The sequence below is a fragment of the Mirounga angustirostris genome, unplaced genomic scaffold (assembly GCF_029215605.1).
Source record: "Mirounga angustirostris isolate CCGP_5_RB_7025 unplaced genomic scaffold, mMirAng1.0.hap1 SCAF_7, whole genome shotgun sequence".
NCBI lineage: Eukaryota > Metazoa > Chordata > Mammalia > Carnivora > Phocidae > Mirounga > Mirounga angustirostris.
This window is the reverse complement of record NW_026991715.1, coordinates 87280327-87303333: the sequence shown is the minus strand read 5'-3', so window position 1 is coordinate 87303333 and position 23007 is coordinate 87280327. Positions and strand designations below refer to the sequence as shown.

At 40.9% G+C, this 23007-nt stretch overlaps 2 protein-coding genes and 1 non-coding gene across 4 annotated transcripts in view; 1 reads left to right on the top strand and 2 right to left on the bottom strand.

Moving 5' to 3' along the window:
- WDR36 (WD repeat domain 36) overlaps positions 1-5736 on the bottom strand; it is a 37985-nt gene extending 32249 nt beyond the window's left edge. For both annotated transcript variants that reach the window (XR_010413180.1, XM_045899802.3), the window contains exons 1-3: positions 5305-5736; positions 3080-3107; positions 1384-1484 (exon numbers count right to left, since the gene is read on the bottom strand). Coding sequence is in view for 1 of the 2 variants with exons in the window: in XM_045899802.3 (XP_045755758.2) it covers positions 1384-1484; positions 3080-3107; positions 5305-5466 (291 nt within the window). In the remaining variant the exon portion in view is untranslated. The remainder of the gene's footprint in view (positions 1-1383; positions 1485-3079; positions 3108-5304) is intronic.
- A 6648-nt stretch (positions 5737-12384) lies between these two features.
- Positions 12385-12565, top strand: LOC123836741 (small nucleolar RNA SNORA23). The gene has a single exon (XR_006789047.1). It is a non-coding gene; the product is annotated as a small nucleolar RNA SNORA23 (small nucleolar RNA).
- A 3922-nt stretch (positions 12566-16487) lies between these two features.
- On the bottom strand, positions 16488-22249 carry TSLP (thymic stromal lymphopoietin). Its single transcript, XM_064596939.1, has 5 exons — positions 22219-22249; positions 21605-21741; positions 20274-20318; positions 19478-19612; positions 16488-17522 (listed from the first exon to the last, which is right to left on the bottom strand). The coding sequence occupies exons 1-5, from the start codon at positions 22247-22249 to the stop codon at positions 17406-17408; spliced, it is 465 nt and encodes a 154-aa protein (XP_064453009.1). The 3' UTR covers positions 16488-17405.
- Between the last annotated feature and the right edge of the window lie 758 nt (positions 22250-23007).

Genomic DNA, 23007 nt, shown 5'->3' with positions numbered 1-23007 from the left:
CATTCACCATATAATATTCATATTAACCAATAACATGCTAATCATAAAGATGCTCATGTTGAGAAATGAGGTCCAGCTTTTGATTATACAAGGTTAGATTAACAATTATCAAGGAACCAGGCATTTTCACTTGCTCCCTCAGCCAGTCCAATAAGGAAACATGGACTAGAAACACAGAAATAAGACCTCTGGGACTCAGCCCCACAACTGAGCTCAGGGAGGACACATACACACAGCTGGGTCCTTCATCCAATCCAACCAGCACAACTCCATGCATCCAAAAAAAAGTGGTTATGTTCTAGAAGGCTGACCTCTACAGACTCCATCACCAGCTAGCTTCCAGATGAGATGGGGGAGATAGAGCACTTCTTCCTCATAGTTTTCTGTTTTGACAGACACCCTTATCCTTACAGTACTACATCCCTCAAGAACTACAGCCCCTTCCCCATGGTTTCAGTTCTCACCAGGCTCCAGAAACACTATTTCTTTTCTTTGGCCTTTTGACCCTAGATTCCTACAGTTAAGTCTCTGATGCCTTGCCACCCTTACTTTCCCTATATATGTATCTTCCAGGGAAAACTATAAACTCAAGTATTTTGCAAAAAAAAAAAAAAAAGGACATTTTTCCTGACTCTAAAAATCCAAACAAGTCCCATTAAAGAACTCCAGAGGTAAACTGCCTTCCTCTGCCACAGAGAGTAATGACAGAGGACTCTGGGAACAAATGTCAGTCGAAGGCAGGCCTTCACAAGTACAGTGATTCAATTACTTGGCTATCCAGGCAGCCCCACTGCCACTTTCTTTTTCATTCTGGACCACTAGAGCCAGGTCATCTCCCAAATTAGTTGTTCCACAACAAATTTAGAAACCAAATGATAGATTAAGAAAAGACCCTTCCTTAGCAGTGTAGAAAAGAAAGAATCTAGTTTTCTCTATATAGAAAACATGCACTTGGTTCTTAAAAAAAGGAGTCACGGGCTGAGTTGTTCATAGTGAAAAAGGGATCCACATAAAGGAGTGGTATAAATATGAATCTCCCAGGAAAGCATTTTCAAAGGCATTTTCTAAATCCTGCCCCAACCCAATATACAAAGTAGAGAGCTTAGGAGATGGGGCCCAACTGAGCAAGAAAATTTTGACCAGCTGCCCAAATAATTCTGATGTTAATCCATGACAAAGAAAACTGAAGTACCAGTTTTAACTAATTTTGAGAATTTGATGAAATCAATTTTTCCTCCTCCAGAAAACCACATGTTTACAATAAAAAAGGTACATATCCAGAGCGTCCCAGATGAAGAATGGCAACAATAAAGTTCCCTCCACTTTTGTGACAATCAACTACTGACTACGAAAGACAAATTAAAATAGTTCAGTGATACAAACCTCCTTATTACGGGCAAATGCAGAGAAAACATTCCCATAAGCAGCAAAGACTAGCCTCCCATCAGCTGCCATACAGCAGATATCCTGTGGAAGAGAGTTACCTAGGTAAAAGGAAATATAAAATTTTAAGATCTTGGCACAGATAGAAACCTCAACATACATGTAACATTTTCATGGCTATAATTTAAAAATATGTAGATATGTGTGTATATACATAAATAAAAGCTGAAAATCAGTATAAATTTAACTTCAATGTTATTTTATACATCTAATACTATCAGACTGAAACTATGAAATCACTTTGACCTTCCCTAAGAGAATTGATGTCTAGTATTTACAGCCATAAAAACATAATCCTAAAGAAATGAAACGCTTTTTGAGGTTATCTGGAAAAAATCCTCACTTAATATAAAAAACTGGCAGATAGTCATCCACCCTTCATGTAAATGCCTTCAGGAATATCAAGGTCACTAACAACTCTAGCACAATTTTTAAAGTTAATCAAAACCTAGAACCCTTTTTAACTCTATCCTTTGGAAAAACCTCAGAAAAACTCCACATGATACTCTACATTCTGACCGCTACAATGAAAAATATGGTATCTATTCAGTCTCTGAGGTAAATGTGCCTATCATCTCTAGCCATTTCTCATGTGATATGATTTCTTCACTCCTCTCTATCATGGTCACACTGGCATTTTCTTTTTATTCCATCTTGGGGGCAGGAAATTTAGAAGATAGAGGATTGTTTTAAGTATTTTTCATGCTACATATTCCATTCTAAGATTTCACTTTCCAAATACTATTTTTATAGGTTTATCATTCACTTTGTATTCAACTTACATTATAGTGCCCTTCTCTTGCCTTCTATAATCTTTAAAAAATTTTTTTATCAGACTAATGAAGTCCTCTGTTTCTGTTGCAATGATCATATCTGATGGTAAAATTAGAATCTCTCAGCCCTGGCAAGCCCTTTATTCTGTTAAACAGTTCCCCCCCAAAATAAATATTCCTTCCATTGGAAAAAAAATATCAAAATGGAGGAAAGGGAAAACTCTTCCTTATAGTAGAAGGAATGATGGAATCAGAAAATCACTATTTGGTAATCATTCTAATAAATGGTTCAGGCAAGAATCATCACTAAATGATAAAAACAACAGGTAAAACTTTGAAGAGTAATAGAATATTGACATAGTCTCAATGGATCTTACCACAAGATCTTACTAATTATAACAGGTAAAACTTTAAAATGGAGCCTCCTGACAAATGTCGCCTTAATAAAATGATCAAAGTTATCACTACCAGGAACAGAACTAACCAACGGCATGTGCCTGCTAATATGATTCACTGAGAATTCTGCATTATTTCTTTGTTATTCTTGCCACAGGGCATAACCTGAATTTAATCATGAGGAAACATCAGAAAAAGTCCAATTGAAGGACATTCTATAAAAGAACTAGCCTATACTCTTCAAAAGTGTCAATGCTGTGAAACACAAATTTAAAAAGACTCAAGAGACAGGACAACTAAATGTAACATAGGATCCTAACCTAGACTCTTTTTTTAACTATGTAAGTTTATCAGAACTACACACTGGATTTCTTATATACTCTGTAGGTCTTAAATTAATGTTAGAATTTTTAAGATTTTTAAAAGACACTAAACATGCATAGATACAGAATAAAGTTTACACTTACTTACTGCAACCAGACTAAGTTTCTGAACCTGTTTTAAAAAAGAAAAAAAAAATGGTTAGATTGTAATTGCTTTTGTTAATGAAAATTTAACACCTGAAAATTAAAATGTAGTCTCATACGTAAGTTTGCTATGCCATCTTTCCTTAAGAAGACACTTACTGATGCTAATTTTTCATTATTAGGAAAGCTTATATTTTCAACTATTTCATCAGGAGTAGTGATGGAAGGGGTAGACAAACGTTTTCTATAATGAGTCATATAGTAAATATTTTAGGGCTTTGTAGGCTATGTGGTCTTTGCTGAACTGCTAATAAAACATGAAAACAACCACATATAATACCTAAACAAATGTGTATGGCTCTATTCCAATAAATACGATTTATGGATACAGAAATTTGATTTTCATGTAATTTTCATATGCCATGACCTATTATCATTCTTTTGATTTTTTTTCCTCAACCATTTAAAAATGTCAAAACCACCCACCTCTAAAGCACAGAGCTCAGAAGTATAAGTGGAAATTCAAATCCCAGAGATGCTAGAATCCTAAGATTGAAGGGCCCTTGGAGATCAAATTAAATATCCTATTTCTTTTTTTTTTTTTTAAGATTTTATTTATTTATTTGACAGAGAGAGACACAGCGAGAGAGGGAACACAAGCAGGGGGAGTGGCAGAGGGAGAAGCCCCCCCCCGCCCAGAACCCTGGGATCATGACCTGAGCCAAAGGCAGACGCTTAACGATTGAGCCACCCAGGCGCCCCTAAATATCCTATTTCTTAAATAGAAGTAGACACAGGTCTCCATCACATGCCAAAATTTAATTATATTGCATCCTACCACTGTGCAAAATTTACTTGGGAGGTTGTTATATTAGAATAAACACACACATAGCTGTAAAATAAATAAATAAAAATGTTACGAGTATACAAAAACAAATGGTGAGCAGGATTGGCTTGCAGGCTGTAGTTAGTTGACCCCAATCCATGGTTACTGATCCAGTCCCCGGATCGAGTCCCGCATCGGGCTCCCTGCTCAGCGGGGAGTCTGCTTCTCCCTCTGACCCTCCCCTCTCTCATGCTCTCTCGCTCTCATTCTCTCTCTCAAATAAATAAATAAAATCTTCGAAAAAAATAAAATAAAATAGGTCCTGCTTAATGGGATCATTATGAGTATTCAATATGTAAAATTTGTGTGTAAAACAGAACAGAACCAGTCACAGTTAATGCTCAATAAATGTTAGCTGCCATCACCACCACCATCTCCACCTTGAGAATGGCCCTCACTTTCCCTGTCCCACTAACTCAACCAGCTACCAACAACTACCTCTTCTTGTTAATAACCCGTTTGATTTCCACAATCCCTCAAAGAATACAACTTTACAGCTCGGTTTCCAGAAAAAGTAATTAACAGTGGCTATTATAATCCTCCTCATCAAGAAAAGGTCCCTGCTTTCACAGAGCATACATTAATTTTGGAGATAAAGGAAAAAAGTAAACAGCAACGAAAGACTATTAACAATGATTGATGAGGAATTAAAGGAGAAAAACCATCAACTAACAGGCAGGAAGACCTGGGGCAAATAACTTCTGGAATTGTTTTCTAGTTTACATAAGGGTGCTCCGGAAAAACCATACATATCTCGTAGAGAAAGAAATTGCTGCAAGGCTTAGACTAAGAGGCACGGTGCCAGACCCTCAATGTTGGTAGAAATAGATGCTCTGGGGAAGTTTTAAGGAAATTAGTTTACTACCAAATGTGGACAGTCCCCCAAATCATAATTAATCTCACCCCCTCCAGTTCTTCCCAATGTATTTTAGTCTAAATTTCTAATCCAGCGTGGGTCAGAAACTGCACAATAAAATGTCTTACAAGTCTTTCTCGTTAAGAATTCAGGGGGCTAGGACTTGTCTTAATCACATTTGCATCTTCAAGGGAACGTCAATAGATATTTAGTGAATACGTTGCCACGGAACTTAGACGTACTCTGGTCCTTTCCCCTAGCGAGACTGCCTCCGAAAGTCGCCCCAAGCGTACTGCAAGGGCTAAATTAAGCAGCACGTGGATGTGAAGCGGCGGTGAAATAGGACAGGTTGGGGTTAAGGAAGAGACCCGCAGAAAGGGAAGCCCTGGATCGGCGGGGGAGGAGAGCTGGACTGCCCCCTGGAAAGTGCGGGGGCTCGGGAGAGGGATTCCTGGGAAGCGGGCGAAGGAAAAAGTCACTCACGTCATAGGTGTGGAAGCTCTTGCCCACGCAGGTCGTCACGTAGAATCGGCGCTTCAGCGCACTGAACCGCACCACGTGTGGAATGTCGGTGCTAAAAAGCCCCAAGGCCCGGAACCCAGCGAAGAGCGCACTGCCCGTGCGATCCCCCGCGCCCCGCTCCATCGCTACTGCGGTCCGGGTTCCTCTGCGCTCCAGTCCCGATGGAAACGGCGGACCTTGCCCTTCACGGCCTCTCGTGGCACAGTACTCTGCCGGCTCTACACACTTATAAGCGCTTCCGGTGCCCGCTGCCAATGGCTTTAGGGAAGATTGCTCTAGTGCAATTGAAAAAGAATTCCCTCCGGAGCTCGCAGGGGAGGCGCGACTTCGGTTCCGCGGGCCACAGTCTCCAGTGCTCCAGCTATACTCTCCAGTTCTGGTGGAGCTGGAAGAAACTGGATACTTTTCAGCGGGACCTCGTAGGAGGGGAGCGACCGGGGAAGCGCTACGCCCAGAACGGTGAAGGGAGACCAGATGTAACCAGATCTTAACACAGATGGAGTCAAGTTAAACGTGTAATTATAAAAATGTATAAAACATGAGACTATGGAGAAAATTTGAACCCTGGATATTTGATGATATTAAACTTAATAATTTATATAAATATAATATAAATTTTTATTTATATATATTTATATATATAAATAATAAATTTAATAATTAAATTAAAACCCTGGGTATTTGATGAGATTACCTAACTTGTGAAGGGTCACTTAATTAATGGTAGTATAGCGATTTGAATTTAGGCCTGACAATCAGGTTTATGTTCTTTAACCTACAACTGGACAGTGAGGCAAAAGTTTTAAAAAATTAGAACCATCATGGGAAATCCAGTATAGTAGCAGTAGATGCGCATGCTAGCTATTGTGCTGTGATTTTTTAAAGGGCGGATGTTATGGGCTGATTGTGAGTTTTCCAGTTTAACAGTTGGCCAAATTTAATTCTTTCCACCAGTTGCCTCCCTGAGTTGCTTGCTATTCAGCCGCCAGCCAAGTGTGTGAATGTGTGATGGGAGAAAAAACTAGCTCTTACTCTTTTTGCCCCCAAGGATACTAGTCACAAGTTAGAACAAAAGAAAATGTGGATATAGTAGATAATTGACAAATGATCATTTTCAATTTAATTCAACATACTAGGGCTTCACAATATTCAGGTAAATTAAATATACAGCTGTGCCATGTTGTCATTTCTAACTTCTTGTAAAAAAGATTTTATTTATTTATTTGAGAGAGTGAGAGAGAGAGAGCACGAGCAGGGCAAAGGGCAGAGGGAGAAGCAGACTACCACCCCCACCCCCACTTTCACCTGCCCCCACTGAGCAGGGAGTCCGGGATATTGACCTGAGCCCCAAGGCAGACGCTTAACCAACTGAGCTACCCAGGTGCCCCTGTCATTTCTAACTTTTTAAAAGTGTTATTATGACTGTTTCTGAGTAGTTGGTGACTTCATGTATTGTGATCACCAGCCTCCAAGATGGCCCTCAGTGATTCTTACCTCCTGGTATTCAACACCCTTGTGTAGTTCCCTCTCACATTAAATAGGGTTGATTTGTATAACCAGGCTAGGTCATAAAAGACTTTGAAGATTTTGACTTGCTCCCTTTTGGGTCATTTGCTCTGCAGGAAGTCAACAGCCATGTTGAGAGGATACTCAAGGAGTCCTATAGAGCCTTTCATATGGCAAGGAATTGAGAGCCTCCTGCCACCCACCAGAATTACCTTGCTAGGTATGTGAGTAAAAGCACCTTGAATCCAGACCCTTCAGCCCTAGTCAAGCCTGCAGCCTTCAGATGACAGCAGCCTTGCTGACATCTTGACAGCAACCTCATGATACAGGAGAGGTATATCCAAATTTCAAAACTAAGAAACTGATTTTCCTAAGAAAACTCTCTTGTTTTACTCCTGTATATCCTCCTCACTCTCCTAATATCCTTTATATCTGTCTTGGTTAGAAATGTTTGGGTCAGAAGCACAGAGAAACAAACTTTAAAACAAAATGATTCTGCCTAGTCAAGGAGGCGGGGGAGGGGCTGAGAATGTTTATAGAACAAAAGGAGCACTGGGTGTCATATGCAACTAATGAATCGTTGAACACTACATCAAAAACTAATGTACTGTATGTTGGCTAACTTAACATTAAAAAAAAAAAAAAGACCTAAAGGAAAAATTAGAGAACCATGCTTCAGAAAGGACAAGAACTGGACCTACTCCTACTAACTTTTTCTTTTACTCTCCTTACCCCTGCCACTTTGAGTCTGCTCCTTTTGGATCAGGGAAAGGAAAACACAAGGTAAACATCATATTTAGAAGGTACTTCTCGTAGTACTCGCTTGAGTATCAGATGTCCTCGGTCTCATGCATCCTGACCAACTCTTGATCTCTCTCAAGATCCTAGTCATTGCAGTCTATTATGACCAGTTTCCCTCCCTAGAGTCCTCCCAATGAGAACTTTTTATATTTTTATGCACTCTGACTCATCTTCAAAGACACATATGAGGATCTTCCAAGTAGTATCTTGCATTTCATTTAGATGGGCTTGGGGTGAGCCTACAAAATTCTGCAACTCAATAGAGTCACTTGCTTGTACATACTTCTAATCTCTATAATTTTTTGGAGGGGGCACAACATTTAGCTTAAGAATTACAGGTATTGAGCAACTCAGGTCTCCCCTTCTTAGTAAGGATTGGTGGGGAAACCACAGCTCTCTCTACATCTACAAATTCTCTTTAAAGAATCTTCTAATTACAACTGTCTTTCTCAGATTGTGATCTGGTTATAGTCACTGGATCAGTCTGGCCATCTCTTAAGCAAGTCCTAAATGAATTTGCAAGGTTTCTTTAGATGTGGGGAGAGAATGGTTACTTGTTCTGAACTTTGAGACTTTAGAAGAAGTTTCATTCTGTAGCCGATTGTGTTTCCAAAAATTATTGCAACAATATCACCCATCCTCATGCTCTTAATAAGATGTGATCTTGACACTACTACTACTACTATCCAGTCTTGGGATCTTTATCTCCTCCCCTTTGAACCTGGGTGAATCTTTTTGACTGCTTCAGATAATAAAGTATGGTGAGCATGTGACTTTCAAGACTAGATCATAAAAACCCCTTGCATTCCCACTTTGCTCTCTTGCAATGCCCACTTTTGGAGTCAGCCTCCACGCAGAGAGAAAGCCCAAACTGGCTCATGTGGAGAAACCACATAGAGAGGCCATGTATAGGTATTACAACCTGTCACCCAGCTGTGGTCTCAGCTCACAACCAGCATTAACCACTAGGCATGACAGTATATAGATGCCTCTAGAATATTTCAGCCTATAGATATTGAGTTGCTCCCAGATTTCAGTTCTCTCAATTGACATACCATCTCTGCTGTGCTTTTTCTAAATTTCTGAACCACAGAATCCATAACACAATACAATATTTGTTTTGGAGTGGCTTATTATGCAGCAACAGTAACCTGAACACATTAAATATCTTCTTACAATATTTGTGCCATTGCTTAAGCTCCTTTTTCTGCACAGTGTCCTCATACCTTCCATCTGGATAATATTCTCCCTTTTATTCCAAACCCAGCTCAAGTTCTACCTCCTCTACAAAGTCTTCTCTGACTTTTTCAGCGCACAAGGAGCTCTCCTTTCCCTGAAGTTCTGAGTATCGCTTCACTTAGTGCTTGTCTTCTGTGACGTACCCATTTTCTTCTTATTCTTAACTAACAATCTCAGTTATGTTCACGTAACAGATGGTGTCGTAAGTTCAGTAGAGGCTAACCCCCTCCCCAGCTCCAGCCAGTGAACATTAATTAGTCTAAGCTAATTGTGGTAATTAACATTTTTCTTGCCTGCGACTGGGTTAGGCAAAGGCTGGAGACCTAATTCTGGCCAATGAGATTTTAGAAGCTGTCTTTTGCGAGGCTTCTGGGAAAGGTCTGTCTAGTTTTTTTTGTTTGGTTTGGTTTGGTTTGAACAGCTGACTGCAGCTATTCCAAACATAATATGGAGAAACAAAATATCAAGTTAAGAATAAGAAAAGAAAGCATTTTCCAGAATTTCTGCAGCAGACTTACTTCAAGTCCTATTGGCCAAGGCTACACTGTGAGTTCATGTTTTAGTCACGAAAGAAACTGGGAAAACAACTTTTCAGCATTTTTAACATCTCTAGAGGGAGGTGGTCTCTGTCACCAGCCACAGCAATAGCCTTAAAGCATAAATACAATTTTTTTCTTTGTATTCTGGGATAGCCCCAACTGGAGAGCCTAAAAATAATACCCAATTAGAGATGCCATTCATAATAGGTAAAAATGGAAGTAGGGCTCTTTATTTTTTTACAGAAGAAGATCATAGGAGCAGAATTCTTTGTTCTATCTTTTCATACTATCTCATCTCAGGAAATTAAAATTCTTAATAGTTTTGAACTAAAATGACAAACCATAATGCTTTAATAACAATATTAACTAAAAATACCCCTAAAGTTTCAGTATCTTGTTCTATGAAAACTGTAATGTACATTTTTTTTATTTTCCTTCCTGATATCTCCCCTCCTACCCCCCCAGCGCCCACCCTTACCTCTCACCCCCACTATTTTTTGAAAATGGCGCCAATCAGAATTACAGGTTATAGAATTGACAACAATTTCTAAAATTTTCAGTCTTATAAGAGCTTTCCAACCAAAAGCTACTTCCCCCCAAACCAGATTTATAGTAATAGAGGAAAAAAGAAGCTTACAAAATTTGTGATTATTTACCTGAGTCCAAATATGTCATAGGAAAGCCAGATTATTCTTGTAAAAATTTACAATACGATGTTTTATCAAATCAGATTCTTCGGAATAGTTAATGACAAAGAATGATCTCTCCTTCTCTGTGGGTGCGGGGGTGAGAGAACTCCTTCATCTTTGTCTAGGCTTTCTTTTGATAATATAAAAAATATTCTGTATTATTGCATTTTAAGGCTAGATTCTGAGGTTTCATTAGTTAGCATTAGCAACACAGAGATGATCTATAGAGCTCAATTTAACTTGCAGAAATAGAGTAAGAGTTGAATATGATTTCTCTTTTCTCTTTCTAGTAAAAAATGTCATATATTTTTTAAAGATTTTATGTATGTATGTATTTATTTATTTGAGAGAAAGAGAGACAGAAAGAGAAGGGAGCATGAGTGGGGGGAGGGACAGAGGGAGAGAGAATTTTAAGCAGTCTCTCCACTGAGCTTGGAGCCTGACACAGGGCTTGACCTCACGACCCTGAGATCATGACCTGAGGCAAAATCAAAAGTTGGACACCTAACTGACTGAGCCACCCAGGTGTCCCTAAAAGAATGTTAAGATTAATACTACTTAATGAAAAACTGGAAAATGCTTTTGCAGTAGGCGTTCTTTTTCATACCAACCGGTTAAGAACAGTATACTACTTTATTTTGACAATGTGGTGTTGAGTTCTGACCCACAGTACCAGCAAGCATCATTACCTACTAAAGCAAAATTATTCCATTTCACTTGCAATGTAAGTTTTCATTCTCCGGCACTAATAATCAATTTAATGTAGATGTGCTTGATATAGATCTGTGTTGCACCAGCATAGCAGTGTGGCCTAAGTGTGTGCTAATGGTGTTGATATGGTAGTGATTCTTTACAAGGGAAGCCAGGGAGGACTCTACGGACTGACTTTGCCTTGTTCCAAGCTGTATAGGAGATCTTTAGGGGCGCCTGGGTGGCTCAGTTGGTTGAGCGACTGCCTTCGGCTCGGGTCATGATCCTGGAGTCCCGGGATCGAGTCCCGCATCGGGCTCCCTGCTCAGGGGGGAGTCTGCTTCTCCCTCTGACCCTCCCCCCCTCATGCTCTCTCTCTCTCTCATTCTCTCTCTCTCAAATAAATAAATAAAATCTTTAAAAAAAAAAAGAAACACAGACGTAGCTATAAGAAGATGGACATCTGAATCAAAGGAGAAAGACAGAGTAATGTAATAGAATACTGAAGTAGGTGTTGTCCTTTTCTACCATTTGACCCACATCACTTAACTTCTCTAGGCCCGAGTTTCCTCTTTAACTGGTGCTCATGGTTTGGCTTCCTACAGAAGACAACAATGAGTATCCTTGGAGCAGTTTTTCATCATTGTGATAACAAATAAGCTGAATGGACTTGATCAAGCATAGAGCAGAGAGATCAGTATGTTTGATTGCCCTGGGTGAAAGCTGCAATGGGACATTCAAACTCAAGGGGAGCCCTTATAGACTCTGGTGAGTACAGCTATGACTTGAGTGAGGGAACTGATTACTTGGGCAACTTGGATGGGTGCAGATGCCCCCTGGGTGAAAAAAGATACAATTTAAATGTTATCAGGAGACCTGGCTTGAAACAGTACTCTGAGGTCTGCTGTCAAAACCAGAGTGAGGGCTCTAACGAGGAACTAATCATAATGGGAAGGGGAGTCTGGGCAGATGATTATAACTTAGAAGTACCTTGAAATGCTGGAGATGGCTGATAGTGTAGCTCCATGTCTCTGGAGCCTGCTGCCCATCCAAGATGTAGGTTTGGGGAATAGACTCTGAGCATGTAAAAATGAACTAAGACAGTGGTGACCTAAGAACCAAGGACCAAAGTTCAACATACATAATAACCTCTTATCCTTATTGTTTTATTTCTTATGGTTTTCATTTATAAAAAAAAATCTTGGCATCCTAATAAGATTTGGATCAAGTGACATATAAAAATAAAAATGCACCTGACCATATTTGTAGACAATGATGAAGAGGTCTTACCAATTATATCTAATGAGCAGAGGCCTAAGAAGATAATCTCTTAAATTTCTTTAGTTCTACAATGTTACATTTTATTTCAAAGATGAGAATAACATGTCAGCTAACTTAAACATCTGACTAGTACATTCTTGAACAAGAAAATCTTGATTTATAATATCTGGCACAAAAGGGTCTTGAACACTTGGGATGTTTGGGTAATTAAAGAGCAGATACTAACAGAATGATAGCTTGTTATCTGGTTCCTGACATGTTGTACTTACTTGAACTTTCATTTTTACCCTGGATTTCTCAATAGCAGTGCACATTTCTCGCCATGTTTGGGGTGGGGTGTGCTTTGACAGTGATCAAGATGCTAATTACCACACAAACGTCATGCAGCCAAAGAATAAGTTGGGATCATAGTACTGGTCTAGTGTTGTCTCTTTGGACATATCTACCACTGGCCAGCCTCCAAATTCCCATACACAGAAAAAAAAAAAAAAGATGCTAATTACCTGCAAGTATTTATTCAAATTCAAAAAGAGAGAAGAGCTGCTTACTATACCATTAGCTTATCTAATAGGTTTATTTTATTTTATTTTATTTTTTTAATATTTTAGTGGATAAGTTCAATGAAAGTAGAGATTTATTTTCTTTGTTTTATTCATTGATACATAACAAGCACCCAGAACAGTGCCTGGAACAAAAGAGGTACTTAATAAACATTTGCTTCTGGGAAAAAAAAAACCTTATATATAAAATGCTAAAAATGTGAAATGTTTTTTTCTTTCCTGTATCAGTCATATCCCCTCCCCGAGTAATGAGCTGTGTCTATTATTTTAGGATTCCCAATATTTATACTCCCTCCCTATAGGAAGATTTATATCCCTGTCCGTTGCCCCAGCCTTATAGCAAATCCTTTGTAGACAGGGTAGGGAACATTTGACTTGCTTTGGTCATTGCACAGGAGCATATATGATGTACACCATGTCCCAGCATAAGCTTGAAGAGTTATTGCATGTTTCTGCCAAGTCACTTGCTCTTTTCCTCTGCCACAAGAGGAAGACATATTCCAGATAAGGCTGCTTTTTCAGCCTGGGTCCTGGAATGAGAATGTATGTGGACAAAACCTGGAGCTGATTTGCAGTTGCCAGTTGTAACATGAGTGACAACTAACTGTTGTTGTCACAAGCCAATGGGAATTAATGGTTATTATCTCAGTATAACCTGGTGAGAGCCTATATGAATTCTGGAGAAAGGTGTGAAAATTAGCATATAAAAATGATTTTTTAAAAGAAAAGTGTAGTATGTTTTTCTTTAAAGAAGTATTAAGGCTGTGTTACAGGAGGTAAGGGACACAAGGTTCATAAATGATAAATATCCTTTGGTAGGATTTTAAGATTTTCAAGTTATCCATGTTCTCAGCTATGTGCCCAGGGATGGCATAAAATAAAGGCTTAGTGGATGTTTAATGCATAAATGCTTTATTTTGCATTTTGGGGGGAAGGGGTTAGGTAGAAGAGGATTGTTAAGAAGCCTATGGAGGGGGCACCTGGGTGGCTCAGTCATTGAACGTCTGCCTTCGGCTCGGGTCGTGATCTCAGGGTCCTGGGATCGAGCCCCGCATCGGGCTCCCAGCTCGGCGGGAAGCCTGCTTCTCCCTCTCCCACTCCCCCTGCTTGTGTTCCCTCTCTCGCTGTGTCTCTCTCTGTCAAATAAATAAAATATTAAAAAAAAAAAGAAGCCTATGGAGAAGAGTGGCAGACTGCAACAACATTGATTCATTTTGGAATATGATAATTTCTTGCCTTTTAGATACCTAGAGAAGTAACGTTGGGGAGAAAGCAGGTGGCAGACACCAAATAGCTCATCTGATAGCTGCTGCTGCCAATTCCACTACTGACTAATGAAAGCCTAAGGAACAGTTTATTCTTGGGAAACAGGTATTTAACTTTTAATTTCAGTTTAATTCATTTATTCATTTACTCAGCATATTTACTGAGAATCCACTATGTGTTAGACATTGTACCAGGATAAAGTAGGAGCCATTCTCATAAGATTTCACCAGGTTTTCCTCAAATTCCACATCCATTGATCTATTTACCCCAAATTATTCCACAAATTTTCATATCCAAGGTATCTGCTCCAAACACAGTCTAAATTCATCCTCAACACAATTTGAAATCCATTACCATCTCTTTCCCCATAAGAAGCATAAATAGTGGACAGGAGAGTAGAAGGGAAGGGAACAGGGTCATAAAAGCAGGGCATCCGTGAGCACATTCTAGAAAAGTAGCAGCTTAGCTATATCTCCAAGGCAAGAAGAGACTTGTTTAGAAGAAGCAATATGAAATATGCTAAAGAGTGGTATTCCTTTTATATGCTAACTTCTCCAGTACTGCCCCTTCCATCCCAGGTCACAACTTAGGCTTTGTTCCCCATTATATTAAGGCCTGGCTTCATCTTGCTCACCACCCCCCAACACCGAACCCCACTTCAAATTATTCCTTAAATAAGAGCCTAACTTCTATCTCTTGTTGGCTTTCTAAATTGCACCTTTCAACAGTAAGTGACAATAATCACACAGACTCAAAACCAAAACCAAACCTTTACTCATCTCACTCACACAGTGGGGAAATTAGGAGGGACTTCAAGTTTGGTGCGATCCACCCATTCTCTTGTGCACTTAAAACTTCAGGTTCTTTCCATCTTATTTCTCTGCCATTCACAGCTTCATCTGAAAGATGATCCTATGGTAACTGCCAACTGCAATTGCTGCTGCATGCTTCTTTGTTTCCATCTCATGAGATGAGACTATAGATGATGTAAATAGCCTAATTAACAAAGGAGCCCCAGTAAGTAAGCTTAAACCAGAATTTGCAACTTTCTTTCCATTGACCATGGAACATTTATAAAATGGACTATAAATGAATCCACCCTGAAAACCTCAGTGCATTTCAAAAAGTAGACATATATAATCCACATTTTGTTTACATTTGGAAAAGTTCTTACTAGATTAATATGTGCATCTTCTTGCACATTACTTTTATTGATAGTAAGTAATTCAAATGATTACTTTTATATTAAAACACCTATGGGGTATGTAGAAAAATAAAATATATAACTTACACAAAATTTTAAAGATAAAGCAGAAAACTCAAAGAAACTGCTTTCAGTCAGATGACTTTGAGCTGCCTCTTCTATCTTCAGTTCTTCATTCCTCTCTGCTTACAGGGAAATTGGCAAACACCTTGAGAAAAATTGTGAAAATATTTCTTTGCACAGTTTAGTGTAATCTCGTCAGTTAACCTCTAGTAAAATGGAGTTAATGGGCTTAAACTGCCATCTCTTTCCCCACCTTTTGCATAGGAGATTAATGAATACTAGCCTGTGCTAGACCCAACGGAGTTTCTCTTATGATGGTATTTTAGGGCCCTGGGCTGGGTCTTTCTTTAGTGGACTTTATTTTGGAAAGAGGGCAAAGGAAATTCCCTTAGGGCAAAGGAAACTGCCTATTCGGCAACACTCTGAGCTTCTCTGGGTAAATGCTGTGTTTTATTTACTTTTGTATCCCTGGTACTTGGCTGAAGGCATGGCACACACTAGATGCTCCATAAATGCTTTTTGGATACATAATGTAAGCTTCTTCTTACCTGTTGGCAGGTAAGATGGATTTAGGGACCTTGAACCTCTCTTCTCCTATGAGAACCAGCGCTCAGAGCAGCGGTCAGGGGAAAGTTTCCACTCGAGGAAAAATCAACATACTGCTATCTGCTCTATTTTGGCCTGGGCTCTATAGCTAAGGTGGCCCCTCCCACTGAAAGGAGAGCGAGCCGGTACCTGCTGCTCTAAGCTGGCAGCACGCATTCCGGGATAAGAGAATGGATTTGGCATTGTTTACCTTAGTCTCCATTATCTCTTCCAAATGTGGGGGAAGTTAAACAGGGGAAGGGAGGACTAGAGGTATAACTTAAGAAAAATATGATTGGATCCAGCATCCTGAAGCTACCCATTCCCAAATATTCTCTCCATAGGCAAGGTCAAGGCACAGAGCAAGAGGGGAGTAGCCAGTGGGCTTCAAGGATGAGGGGAGGGAATGAACTGAAGAAAAGTAGATCTTAAAAGTCTTCATCACAAAAAAATTAGTTTCATCACAGATACTAACCAGGCTCACTGGGTGTGACAATCGTTTTCCAATATATACAAATATTGAATCACTATTGTACACCTGAAACTAATATAATGTTATATGTCAATTATACCTCAGTAAAAACATTTTTAATTAAAATAAATAAAAATTAAGGCTAGACCGCAAAAGAAGAGCTGAAGAAAGGTGATGTCCCTCAGAAAGTTGTGTGTGAAACTACTACATCAAAAAGACCAGTCATAAGAAGCTAATTTGAGAATTGTTTTATTAAGAAATATATAGCGTCAATTACAAAGCAATATGTACATTTTTACAAGTGCTTACAAATAAATTAAAAATATATTCCATAAATTTAAAAATATATATATTTTAGCTTTAACAAAGGCACCTCTTCAGAATCTACTTGCATATATATCACTCTTGTCAGATAATTCTTTTTTTTTTTTAAGATTTTATTTATTTATTTGACAGAGAGAGACACAGCAAGAGAGGGAACACAAGCAGGGGGAGTGGGAGAGGGAGAAGCAGGCCTCCCGCAGAGCAGGGAGCTCGATGTGGGGCTTGATCCCAGGACCCTGGAGCCGAAGGCAGACACTTAATGACTGAGCCACCCAGGGGCCCCGTCAGATAATTCTTAAAACTTGATTTATAATACTTCCACAATATTTTGCTTGGAAATTCTTTCAAACTGCTTCATTAGATGTACAACTTTCTGTGCACCCCCTTTTGCTTTTATTTTCTTCTTTTGTATGTTTTTGGTATGAGAACATAAGAAGTATCAGTCAGTACATGTAGAAGAAATGCTTGCCTTTTCAGCAGATGTTTCCATGTTATTGGGTTCAAGCTTTTCCTTCCTTAACCTTCTACTTTCCCCTTCTACGTCGTGTTTAGATTCTTCGCCTGAAGTAAGGCTTATGTAGGTGCAGCCGAAAATTACCTGGGCCGGTGGCTCAGGCATCACCACTACATCCCCCTCCATTTGAGGGATAGTATTTCCCCTGTCTTATAAATCCATATCAAACAATAGAAGCTTCCAAAAATAAGTTAAGAAACCCTACAATTAAAAAATAACCATCGGCAGTCTTTTACATGTCACAGTTAGAGTTAACATTACATCTACCTTATAAAGATGATTTATTTGGTTGCTATGAAATACAGCCTTAAGGGAGGTATATTTTGTCTCTACAAAATGCGACTGAAATGACGCCACAGTTCTATTAAGTATGCAACTTGTTCCCGGCATTTATTTGTTGTAACTTCTCTTTTCTTTCTTTTCTTCTTTGCCTGGGTATTATTTCTCTGTGGAATAGGAGAGTCAATCATCAAGACTGTCACTATCTTTAACAACCATTGAATGGCAGGGTTTTCTTTATGCAAATCCGTCTCTCAAGTGTGTCCCCAAAACACCTGCTCACTGGCTGCTCCTGTAGACTTTCTCCAGAGGAATGCCCTTCCATCTCTCCACCCACCCACTCTGGGTTCAAGGCCAAGTGCCACCTCCATTACAAGGCCTCTGCTAATTGCTCAGACATTTCTTTTGGAAACTCTTCTAGTGCTTCAGAGTGTGTTTCATTTAACTTGGCTCTCACTTACGTGCTGTTTTTATTATTGCATCATGGGTATTCCCTGTAGTGCTGAGCACAATGTCTTTTATGTAGGAAACATCGAATATTTATTGAATGACTAAATAAATGACTCAGTTGATGGTTTCATGATCTGACAAGACCATAAGTTCCTCAAGAAGATGGTGTATGCCTCTTTATGGATATAATCCAGTAGACCTATTATTTAGACCCAAAGTGCTCCTCCTTTCTGTCCCCCCCACCACCTACCACCTACGTGTGCCACACATTAAAGAGGAGTTTAAACTTAAAAAAAAAAAAAAAAAGATAATCTTCCCATGTATTCTTTCACCTGAATTACTCTTGGGTAGTGACAGACTGGGGCCTTCTAGACACATAGTAGTCAAATAAAGCAAATTCATCATGTTACTAAGCAAAAATCTTATAATCTAAAATCTGGCGAATCATAAATATTATTGGTCTTAGGCTCTCCCTTTGGGCTTGGGAGTGGGCTGAAATAAATTACTCAGACTTTCCCTTTTTCAAAAGCTGTCCAGAATTTGATCTAGACTGTCTTCGATGCTCTTTATATGGATGCATGTCACTATGGCCATTTGTAGATTTGCCAGTTTCTTTGATAGAATGTATAGAGCCAAACAGGTTTTTCACATGGCTGTCTGGTATTGAGTGTTTAACTCAAGCCCAATCCAGATGGACCATATAGCTCAATCTTCAATCCCTAAAATAGTGACAGCCTTGGCCACACACTTAGTGTGCAGGTCACCAGTTAAAAGGCAGGCAGTAGTCATACATACCCACACTTGTCTCTCTTTTGTCTTTTTAAAATTTGTCATCAGGGAGATAAATGCCCTATTTTACTTGCCTGCTGAAATAAATATTTATTGAAGACTTGTTATATGCCAGGCATTACTCTAAGTACTTTAACATCTGTTGACTCATTTAATCCTCATAAACACTCTATATGGGACTTGCTAATAGGAGCCTCATTTTGCATATGAAACTGAGCACACAGAGCCTAGAAGTTATGTCAATTTAGAAGTTTTGGGGCTAGGATTCAAAGTCAGGCAAGACCATCTCCACATTTCCTGCTCCTCACTCTGCACTACTGTTTCTATTTAGAGTTACACATCCATTCAAATGCATGTAACTGCATATACAAATATCCATTATGTAATGAGACAGCCATACAAGCAATTAAGCAAACGTGGGTAGAGATTTAATGTATAATTTAACATTTAAGAAAGAAGCACACATTATTAAGTGGTAAGCCCAAACAATGCTGCTCAAAGTTTGGAATGGGTAAGAATCTCATTAGGAGCCCATGCATGGGGATTGTGATTTTGAAGGTCTAGGTTGGGTCCTTGGGAATTACCATTTTGGATAATCACCCTCCCATGCTCGGGCAGCCAGGACGAAGGAGACTCACTGATCATACCTTGAAACACTGCCTAAGGTTCAGAACTACAGTTCTGCCAAAACAATCAGAACCCTAGAAATAGGTGGGTTGAGGTCTCTGCGTGAACGTGGGACTGAATCTATAGCTTTTACCTGGCTCATTTGCTCTTGGAAAGATAGGTCCTGAATAAAAATCATAAAGACTTCTGCAACAAAGTCCCACTTTAAGCTTAATTCCAAGGCTGTAGAAAGCGAGAGTCCAATGTATTGGCTTACCTGCATTCCGGAGTAGCCTGGGCACTGGAAAGTGAGCGCAGCATTAGTTCCTATTGCAAAGATTTCCTTGGCGAGAGACGTGCAGCCGTGGGTGGGATAGAAGGTAATGCGTTCGATTTTAGTGAGGCAATCTGGCTGCTCACGGGAGGCAAGGTTTACGAGATAAGAGAAAAACGCCAGGAAAAACAAAAAACAGTAAACAAAACAAAACAAAACAAAAACCGGTAAGAAATGAAAGATGCGGCGGGGGAGGTGCGGGACGGGGAGCGGAGCCACCACTCGCTTCGAGCGGGAGGAAGAAGTCTCGGTTGAGGAGGAGAGAGAACCCACGGAAGGAGGAGGAAGGAGGACGTTTTGAGAGTGGCAGCGGCGCTGGAGGAGAAAGGACGCGCGCCGGTTCTCGCTCCGCCCCAGTCTCAGGGCACAGGCGATTGCGAAGAGGCGGCGCCCAAAGCCGAGGCTCTGCACCCAGGAGAGGTTCCCCTGACGTCGTTGCCTGGTCCCGGTTCCCGATTTGCCTTTCCTCCCCCGGGCGGGGAGCGCGGGAGGGAGGACTCTCCCGGAATCCCGCTCCCTCCGGGGAGAGAGACTGCCTTGCCCTAAATTGGAACCTTAGTAGGATTCCAAGCTGGGCACCGGCCCAGAGGTTTGCCGCAGCCCGGCGTCCCTACGTAGTCTGCGTCGCCTGGGAGCCCAGCCACCGCCTGCGGCTCTACGCACAGCGGGATACCCTCTCCCGGGCACGCCTGGCGTCTCTCTGGAGAAAGCCAGCAGCACTGACCACCCACTCACTCACCGGGTCTTCACAGTAGATGGGGTTGTTGAAGTCGGTGCTTTTGATCTGGAAGGAAGAAAAAAATATATGACAAGAAGGGTAAAAATTTAGTTCACAGGAGAAAACCAGGGAGCCGCCCGCTCCCAGGTTTTAAGGATGCTCTGAAAGCAGTTTCCACTTAGGCACTTGTTTCCTATGCATCTGTTCCTGTCATTGACAAGGTAGTGAAACACTTTGAGTTCAGATAGTGCCTGCTAGTGTTTGAAACTGGGTATCAAAGGATCCTGGTCCTAGAGAGAGACCCTCCCACCACCACCAAACTGGGCACACTTGTACACTGTACTACACAAGTGAGCAATAATACCATCTTTCAAGGGCACCTGGGTGGCTCAGATGGTTGAGCGTCAGCCTTCAGCTCCGGTCATGGTCCCGGGGTCCTGGGATCGAGCCCCGCTTCGGGCTCCTGGCTCGGGACGGGGGCGGGGAGCCTGCTTCTCACTCTGCCCCTCCTCCTGCTCATGCTCTCTCTCTCAAATGAATAAATAAAATAAAATAAAAAAAAAACCCATCTTTCAAATGCCCACAATCTGCCTTGTGGCCATTCATGCATTTCACACATGCATGCTCTATCCAGAAATTAGAATAATCAAGAAGGGGCGCCTGGGCGGCTCAGTAGGTTGAGCATCTGCCTTCGGCTCAGGTCATGATCCCAGAGTTCTGGGATCGAGCCCCACATCGGGCTCCTGGCTCAGCTGGGAGCCTGCTTCTCCCTCTCCCTCTGCCTCTCTCCCTGCTCATTCTCTCTCTCTCTCTGTGTCTCAAGTGAATAAATAAAATCTTAAAAAAAAAAAAGAATAATCAAGAAAATGATTACTACTATATATTAAAACTCTGAAGTGCACCTTATCCCATAATGGCATTCTAAGGCTTCAGGAACACTAGAAAGACCTGAAGTGCACCTTTCCCAGGGCTATTATCTCTAGTTAGGACTCAGCTCACAAGAATTCCCTCTTTTTTACTCTCTTTTCTCTCTCAAGCCCTTTCCCACGGTCTTTCTACTGCACTTTCTAGCAGCGCTTTGGTAGAGAATAGACACCTTGATAGATATGTGTTATCTATCAATATCTGCTCCTCATCAGTATCTGCACACTTAATGTGTGCCTATTTCTAGGTAGTTGTTTAAGAGGCCAATATATTTAAATATCACTTGTAAAAATTTTTGACAAAACGCTGGGCCATGATTTTTTCCAAGTTATTTTTCTTTCCTTAAAAATTAAATTGTAGTTTGTATGTGGGTATGCCTATCTTTTGATGAAAACACATTTGTTTTTTAAAAGTGTTTCTTCACTTACCCCATTCATATATTTCTCCAGGGCTTGATAAATGACTTCCTGATACTTCTTTCTAATCTTCTCAAAGTCACAGTCAGTGAAATTGTAGGTTAGCACCAGTCCTACCAGTTGCAAGATGAAGATCTTCCTGAAAGAAACTGACAGAAGAAATAATAAGGCACCAGGCAATGTACCTGGAAGCCCAATTCTACCCCAGTTTCTCACTAAACTCTTTCCATCCACACTGAATTGTCTCTAGATCTTCCAGGCCTGCCTTAGGGGCATTGTGCCCAGACACCACTCTTTGCCTCTCATTCCCAGTGCACATGAAGCCCATATTCACCCATGCTATTGCCTTAAGTTGGAGTCTCCCTGATGCTCCAGAGCTTTCTGGCTCCACATATATAACCCCTAAACGCCTACGGGCTCTTTTCTTCTAGGCCAATGATTTTCCTTGATGTCATTCTCTTCCTTTATAGAATTCTGAATTGATCACATGAAAGAAAAACTAGAACTAGCCGAATCTGTGGAATTTTCACATTGGTAAAATCATCAGGAATTTCCCTCACCTTCCTCCTTTTATCTTTGCCCTAAACCCTTGATATGTACCTGAAAGTGCTTTAAGAAACACATACCTGTATCTTTCTCCCACAGAGCCATTTCCATGGCTAAGCCCCTTTCTTGTTGGAAAAAACACTCCAAAACGGCAGCCACTCGAAGGACTATTTACCGATGCCCATGCATGCTGTACACCCTGAGTATTTCTTTTGGCCACTTTCAACTAGTTCTTTCCCTCTGTGGCAACTGAGAAAACACACATGCTTACTTAATGGGATGCTTTGGCAGGGGGGTTGGGCTGCACTTCTGCGTGAAGGCATTAAAATGCAATAGTGCCAGGGGCTGATACGAAGTTGAAATGAATGGGAAAAGATCTGATGGGGCTCGCCCACAAAACACTCACTTCTCCAAAGCACCCTTACCAATTTCAGGAAAGAAGCGCCTACTCTTGGGTGATTGGGGGCACCTCAGGGGCTGCGGTTTCTCTAGCATGTTCTATAGGTGTTCTATAGGTGTCAGGAAACCCTTAAAACCACAAAGCCCAACGCCCATCCACCTTCACAGCCCCACTCTAAAGGCCAGACGAGAAGCGGGGCCCCACTGCGCCGAGTGGTGCGAGGAGGTGCGCGCCCAGGGAGGGTGCTGTCCAGCGCGCGGCTCTCCCGGAGGCGCGCAGGATTCGTGCGCCCGTGCGTGCCAGGCGCTTAGCCCGCCGCTGCGCAGCCTAGGCTACTTCGCTCGCCTCGGACCCGAGCACCCGCGCGGGTTGCAGGGACAGGAGAAATAACGAGATGGCGGGCGCGGATTTGTACTTGCAAACCCTTGTTCATCCAGAAAAAGGCGTTGAAGCGCAGCGAAGTGAGTCA